Source organism: Pelodiscus sinensis, chromosome 1 (assembly GCF_049634645.1).
Source record: "Pelodiscus sinensis isolate JC-2024 chromosome 1, ASM4963464v1, whole genome shotgun sequence".
In the NCBI taxonomy this organism is placed as follows: domain Eukaryota; kingdom Metazoa; phylum Chordata; order Testudines; family Trionychidae; genus Pelodiscus; species Pelodiscus sinensis.
This window is the reverse complement of record NC_134711.1, coordinates 304,704,489-304,712,113: the sequence shown is the minus strand read 5'-3', so window position 1 is coordinate 304,712,113 and position 7,625 is coordinate 304,704,489. Positions and strand designations below refer to the sequence as shown.

The window sequence follows — 7,625 nt, the reverse complement described above, 5'->3', positions numbered from 1 at the left end:
GTGGTGTTCCAGTTAGGACAATGAATGACCTAACAACAAATACCATTTGGAATTCACAGGAAGCAAGTAACCGTTTCATCCCCCTGCCTGGCTGGGAGCACCGGGCTCTTTGCTGGAAACAGGTTGGGCTCCATTCATGGTATTTCCAAGCACCAGTCAGGAGACAGGAGTGTTTCATTTTGTGCTGTGGAAGTTACCAAAATGGCTGTGGTTAACCCTTTCCAGCCTGTCATGCTTAGGCTGCTCTCTGTTTGGGATGGGGTTGACATGCACCTTGCGCATGTGTGGCTTAACCTGTCTGAGGCTTACTTAATCAAAACTGCTCTGAAAATGGGGCTTCCTTTGACCAGCAACAGAAATTCCTTTTGTTCTTCTCTCCCCAGCCTTACAGTGACTGAACTACTGGGGATTCCCTCCCTTACTGGCAGTGCAGGGAAGCTGTGGAGGATTCCCACCCCTGCTCCGTGCTGCAGCTAGGGAGCCTGCAAGGACTGGGGAGCTGCCGGGGATTCCCTCTATGTACAGGCAGTCCCTGGGTTACGTACAAGATAGGGACTGTAGGTTTGTTCTTAAGCTGAATTTGTATGTAAGTCGGAACTGGTAGATATTGTAGGGCCATGGTCACCAACCAGTAGATCACAATCTACCGGAAGATCTCAGGGGCTCCAAGAGTAGCTCTTGAGCCCTCTCTGAACTGCGCACCTGCGCAGTACATTTACATTAGATTTCCTCATGTAATGTAGGCAGGGCTTCAAGGAAGGGGCAGGGCAGTAGATCTTCGCCTGTTCTGAGACTTAAAAAGTGATCTTGGGTGTAAAAAGGTTGGAGACCACGGTTGTAGGGGAAACTCTAGCCAAACATTTCTCCAGAGCTCAGTTTTATTCTCCCACACCTCACTTCCCTCAGTCCTTTATTCTCAAGCTGAGGTGTCTGCTGAGAAAAGCCGCTCCGCGTCTCCCTGGTCCGCTGGGGGGGGGGCGCTAGCTTCATGTCTCCCTGGTATGCTGGGGGGAAGCAGCTAGTGCGGGGTTGCCTCACCCCGTTTGTAAGTAGGGATCTGATGTAAGTCTAATCCATGTAACCCGGGGACTGCCTGTATTCTCTTTGGTTGGCTATGGAAAGGAAGCACCCTGATCCACTGGCCATTGCTGGAACTTGTTCTATGCTGCAGACACAGCTGATGGACAGTTTTTTTGCTGACTCCTCTTCAGGAGGAGGGAACCTAGCAGCAATTCAAAACAATGAGCCCACCCCATGCCCCTCTCAACACTTCCCTGTCCCTTTAAACACCATCTAAATGTTTTGTGAGTCCTTAAAGTGCTATTAGACCAGTGGTACATAACCCATGGGTCGCGACCCCCTTGGTTCTTAAATCTAGCTAGCCAGGGGCTGGGCCCAGCGTGGGCCACACAGCGTGTTAGGATTGAAAGTTTTATCCTTTTTATTTTTGTATTTTAGGTTTAGTAATGCAGTAATGTAAGGTAATATATAATCATATTTAATATTGTAGTAAGTCAAACCCTTTAGTTAAGTATATATCTCCGACATTTCCGTGTTCTAAAGTGTAGTGAGTAAAGAGATATAGTTTTGGTATTGTGTCTGTGTTAATGAGACTAGAGGAATGTTGAAGGCTAAGGACTTAATTGTTTGATTTGCAATGCCTTTTTGCCTTGCCCAATGCAGATACTGATGTTATGCTTTTTCTTGTGAGTCCTTGTAAGAGATTGTTTATATCTGAAAGTGGTATGCATGCATCGAGATAAAGGTGCAAAAGTTATTGCTCAGAACCAGATGGCCGAAGAAGGAAGGCTGAACGTGGGTGAAAACTAGACTACCAATCGTCGAAGAAGGACCATCTATAACCATTGATGTGTACCCCTACTCACAGGATGATTGGATTATTGACAAATTGATGGCCTTAAAGCAGAGCCAGCACTCCTGAAAGACGATTGATTACAGGATGAGCTTTGGAAGGCAGATTTTGATAAGCTCAGAGAACTTGTAGGTAAGGTCCCATGGGAAGCAAGACTGAAGGGAAAAACAACTGAGGAGAGTTGGAAGTATTTCAAAGGGACGTTGTTAAGGGCCCAAAAGCAAACAATTCCGCTGTGTAGGAAAGATAGAAAATATGGCAAAAGACCAGCTTGGCTTAACAAGGAGATCTTGCATGATCTCAAAATAAAAAAGGAGTCATATAAAAAATGGAAACTAGGACAAATAACAAAGGATGAATATAGGCAAGCAACACGGGAATGCAGGGGCAAGATTAGAAAGGCAAAGGCACAAAATGAGATCAAACTAGCTACACGCATAAAGGGAAACAAGAAGACTTTTTATAAATACATTAAAAGCAAAAGGAAGACCAAGGACAGGGTAGGCCCACTGCTTAGTGAGGAGGGAGAAGCAGTAACAGGAAACTTGGAAATGGCGGAGATGCTCAATGACTTCTTTGTTTCGGTCTTCACCGAGAAGTCTGGAGGTGTGCCTAACGTAGTGAATACAAGCAGAGAGAGGGTAACTTTAGAAGATAGGATACACAAAGAACAAGTTAAAAATCACTTAGGAAAGTTAGATGTCAGCAAGTCACCAGGTCCTGATGAAATGCATCCCAGGATACTCAAGGAGCTGATAGAGGAGGTATCTGAGCCTTTAGCTATGATCTTTGAAAAATCATGGCAGACAGGGGAGATTCCAGAAGACTGGAAACGGGCAAATATTGTGCCCATCTATAAAAGGGGGAATAAGAACAACCCAGGAAACTATAGACCGGTCAGTTTAACGTCTGTCCCAGGGAAGATAATGGAGCAGGTAATTAAGGAAATCATATGCAAACACTTGCAAGGTAATAAAGTGATAGGGAATAGCCAGCATGGGTTTGTGAAGAACAAGTCATGCCAAACTAATCTGATAGCTTTCTTTGATAGGATAACGAGCCTTGTGGATAAGGGAGAAGCGGTGGATGTCATATACCTAGACTTTAGTAAGGCATTTGATACGGTCTCGCATGATACTCTTATTGATAAACTAGGCAAATATAACTTAGATAGGGCCACGATAAGGTGGGTGCATAATTGGCTGGATAACCGTAGTCAGAGAGTTGTTGTTAACGGTTCTAAATCCTGCTGGAAAGGAATAACAAGTGGAGTTCCTCAAGGGTCTGTTTTGGGACCTGTACTGTTCAATATCTTCATCAATGATGTAGATATTGGGATAGAGAGTACGCTTATTAAGTTTGCAGATGATACCAAACTGGGTGGGGTTGCGACTTCTTTGGAGGATAGGAACATAATTCAAACTGACCTTAGCAAGTTAGAGAAATGGTCAGAGGTAAACAGGATGAGGTTTAATAAAGAGAAATGCAAAGTGCTCCACTTAGGAAGGAACGATCATTTCCATACATACAAGATGGGAAGCGACTGTCTAGGAAGGAGCATGGCAGAAAGGGATCTAGGGGTCATAGTGGACCACAAGTTGAATATGAGTCAACAGTGTGATGCTGTTGCAAAAAAAGCAAATATGATTCTAGGTTGTATCAACAGGTGTGTTCTAAGCAAAACTCGTGAAGTCATTCTGCCGCTCTACTCTGCACTAGTTAGGCCTCAGCTGGAGTACTGTGTCCAGTTCTGGGCGCCACATTTCAAGAAAGATGTGGAGAAATTGGAAAGAGTACAGAGAAGAGCGACAAGAATGATTAAAGGTCTAGAGAACATGACCTATGAAGCCAGGCTTCATGAACTGGACTTGTTTAGTTTGGAAAAAAGAAGATTAAGGGGGGGACATGATAGCAGTTTTCAAATATCTAAAAGGGTGTCACAAGGAGGAAGGAGAAAATTTGTTCCTCTTGGTTTCTGAGGACAGGACAAGGAGTAATGGGCTTAAAGTGCAGCAGGGGAGGTTTAGATTGGACATTAGGAAAAAATTCCTAACTGTCAGGGTGGTCAAATATTGGAATAAATTGCCAAGGGAGGTGGTGGAATCTCCCTCTCTGGAGATATTTAAGAACAGGTTAGATAGACATCTGTCAGGGATGGTGTAGGTAGAGCTTGGTCCTGCCTTGAGGGCGGGGGGCTGGACTCAATGACCTCTTGAGGTCCCTTCCATTCCTATTATTCTATGATTCTATGAAATGTTTTGGGAACAACGACATAAAAAAGATAACACTCTGGTCACAAGCTGACACAGCGGAATCCATAGACTTCAACAGAGAAAAGGATTATAAAAGCAGGGTGCTTTGCTATGGAACTTTGGGTTCGTCTTGCCACCAACTCCAGAGGAGCATCAGATCGATCGACCGACAGAGGCCCTGCTCTCCCTCCGATCGATCCAAGTGGCCACTAGATTGATACAGAATCTGGACTGGTAACTATGACATTGTCTGGCGGGACTTTGTATGCATGGTGTTTGTGTGTGTGATTGAAAAGCATATGCAACTGTTGTATTCTCAATAAATGTAGCAAACTACCTTTTCCCCTATAAAAGATCTCGTATGCTTTGTTTAAACATAACAGGCGCAGCCCTTAGATCCGGACAGCCAGGGGCTGGGCCCTGGAGTTGGCAACCCCCGCGGTGTAGGGGTCGTAGATAAAAAAAAGTTGCACACCACTGTACTAGACTATTTGTTGTTTTTTAAGTTTTTTCAAAGTAAAGACAACAAACTGGCGAGAAAGCATCCAGCAAATCAGCCTGGGGCTAAAGCAGCATGCAGGCTCTACTTTGAGTTCAGCTGAGGCTTTGTTAAAGGGCCATTTGCTACTGGAAAACAAAGGGAGAGGAGATGAGGACTGAGACAGAGATCAACTCTCAGAGCCTCCATGATGAACCAATAGATTGCCATTGTCTGGCTGGGGACAGCTGGCCTGCACAGCACTTTGAAGCAATCTTCCCAGCCTAGTCAACAGACTGGGCTAGTGCTCTGCAAAGAGTTGTAGAGAGAGACCTTTGAAGTTGTGGCTTGGGCTGGAGAACTGGGGAGTTAGGCTTCAGAGCTAGAGCCCAGCCCTAGCCTATACAGCAGAGACTTAGCACTAGCGCAAGTCTGATAAGCCAGGCTGGAAGGCTCCCTCCAAAATGCTGTGTAGACACACCCTCAACGCCAGAGTAGCAGGCAGCGACACGGCTCATCCTCGCTGGCCAGCTGGCCTCCAGGGCTGGCTGACTTCATCTGGGAATGAAATCAAGGCCCCCGTGGGGAAAGACAGGCCTCCCGCTGGGGTCGCTGGCAGAAGGGACACCCCTGCCACTTCTCGTGGGAGTCCCGAAGGGTTTCCAGGGTCCGGGAAATCCTGAATCCAGCCCAGAACGAATGAATTCTCCTCTCCACCCCACCCGTCGTGCTGCCATGTCCACACTGGCCCCTCGCCCTTTCCACAAGCCGCGCGTGGAAATGCCCCGTAGTCAGCCCCGCGCCTCACTGGGATCCCTAAGGCAGCCGGGGCGGGCAGGGCCGGGGGGACAAAGTGCCCCCCACGGAAGGCGCGCAGCACATGGTGGCGGCAGCCACAGGCGGCCTCTCTCCCACGCTCCGCCCCACCACACAGGCCGGGGCGCGCCGCTCCCTGCAGCGGGGCGAGGGAACCGCTAGAGCAGAGCAGCGCAGCTTCCTCCTGCTGCAAAGGAAACCGCCGCCACAGCTTGTCCCGCCCAGCCTGGCTGCGCCCCGCCACCCCCGCCCGCTCCACCACGTGAGCTGCCTGTGCTGGGCCCCGCTCCGCCGCCCGCCCCGCAGAGAGGCGCGGACTGGAGGTGAGGAGGGCGCAGCCGGGTAGTGCCTAGGTAGCAGCCGCGCCCGGCCCCTGCCTCCTGCGCTGGGGGTGGCAGACACGGGACAGATCCCTCTTCCTCCCGGGACCATGGGACTCTCCGCTGGGGCGGGCAGCCCCTTGCGCGCTGCGGCGCTGCTGCTGCTCGCTGTCGCCTGTTTCTCCGCCTCCGGTAAGTCCGCGCCGCGGGTCGTGGTGCGCCCCGAAGAGGCCTTGCCCTACGTGCCTGCACCTTGCCCCCAGTGGGGACCCGAACCGGCCCCGGACAGGCGCTCCACGTGGGTGAAGGGCCCCTGGCAGAGCTAACTAGAGGGGGCGAGCTAGCCTTGCGTTAGCTCAGTTTTCTCAGCCTTTTTGATACTGCTGTGCACAGGCTTGCTGCTTTCCTTTACTGTGCCAGGGATGCCACGGGCTGGGGCCAGTCCACGGACAGATGGCTGAGGCAACTAACTCCTTGCCTTTCCTATGCAGGACTGTTCCCTACGCGGTGGCTGTCACGTTAGCTGTTGGGGTAGTACTGGGTTGAGATCCCAGTTTAAAACTGCCTTTTAATTCGAGGGACTGAGTGAGCTTGGTGAGATGTAAATCCAGCTTTTATGAAAGCGGCGAGGAGTCCTGTGGCACAAGACTCCTCGCTGCTTTTGCAGATTCAGACTAACGCGGCTACCCCTCTGATACTTGACATCTTTTATGAGAGTCCCGGAAGCCACGGGTCAGGCAGCAGGTTTATAACATCATGGTTCCGTGTAGTACAGCTATAGAACTGGGCGTTCCTATCGAACTAGAGCATTCATGAGTTTCGTTTTGTACTGGGGATTTTTAAGAGAAGGGATCAAATACCGCTATAGCAGAAATGTGTTGTGCCTTTCATAGACGTGTGATAAAGATGCTTTTCACCCTTCCAGGATGATCTAATCCAGAGGTTCTCAAACTGTGGGTCACAGGACCCAAAGTGAGTTGTGATCCTGTTGTAATGGAGTCTCCAGGGCTGGTGTTAAGACATGTTGGGGCCCTACCGGTGGGGGTCAAAGTCCAAGCCTGAGCCTCACCACTCCGGCTGAAACCAAAGTCTGGGGGCTTTAGCCCTGGTTGGTGGGGCTCAGGTTACAGGCCCTTTACTAGCTACTGAAACTCTTGGAGGTTCAGCTTCTGCCACTCTGACCAGGACAGCAGGGCTCAGGTTTTGGCTTTGGTCCCATCTCCAGGGGTCATGTAGTAATTTTTGTTGTCAGAAAGGAGCATGGTGCAATGAAATCTGAGAATCTCAATCTACTGTTATCCATAGAAGGCTACTTTATGTGAAAATCACACTTTGTAATCAGGATATGGTTTTACAGTGTGCAGAAAGGTTTATGATCTGCATTTACTAAGCAATGGTTTTGTATTTATTGGATCAATTGTGCACATCTTGTCCACTCTGTAAATGATGACATGCCAAGCTATGTCCCAATATAATTTTACTGCTTTATGAAAGGACTCAGGGAGTGGACCAGGTGCGCCTTTATCCTCGGACAAATGCTTGCTATAGATGGCTTGGCCAAAATACAAAGTCCAAGAATCTATTGTGCACACTTCCAAAACAATCCTAATTTCAAACACACAGATTACCATTGGCTTTATCGTGTTTACTGTTTGGTTACATTGTAAACTTGTTTCCTAATAAAATCTGAACTATAGCACTGAGATGATTTCTGCAATCTAAGAACCTAACATGTTTACTCTGACCTGCAAGATGTCTAAGGTAGGAATTGGAATTGGAATAAAATATCATTAGCTTTTGGGTCAGCGAAGAAAAAAATCCCAGAAAACCAAACCAAAAATTACTGTATTAGAGAAACTAGTCACCTATCTGTTTAAAGGTATCCA

At 48.2% G+C, this 7,625-nt stretch overlaps 1 protein-coding gene across 2 annotated transcripts in view; it reads left to right on the top strand.

The window, feature by feature from the left end:
• Positions 1-5,620: 5,620 nt before the first annotated feature.
• The window catches only part of TMEM123 (transmembrane protein 123), a 42,925-nt gene continuing 40,920 nt past the window's right edge, over positions 5,621-7,625 (top strand). The window contains exon 1 of one of the 2 annotated variants that reach the window (XM_075919298.1): positions 5,621-5,931. In XM_075919298.1, the coding sequence (XP_075775413.1) occupies positions 5,850-5,931 (82 nt within the window). In that variant the 5' untranslated portion in view covers positions 5,621-5,849. The remainder of the gene's footprint in view (positions 5,932-7,625) is intronic. The other variant, XM_075919297.1, reaches the window with a different exon arrangement.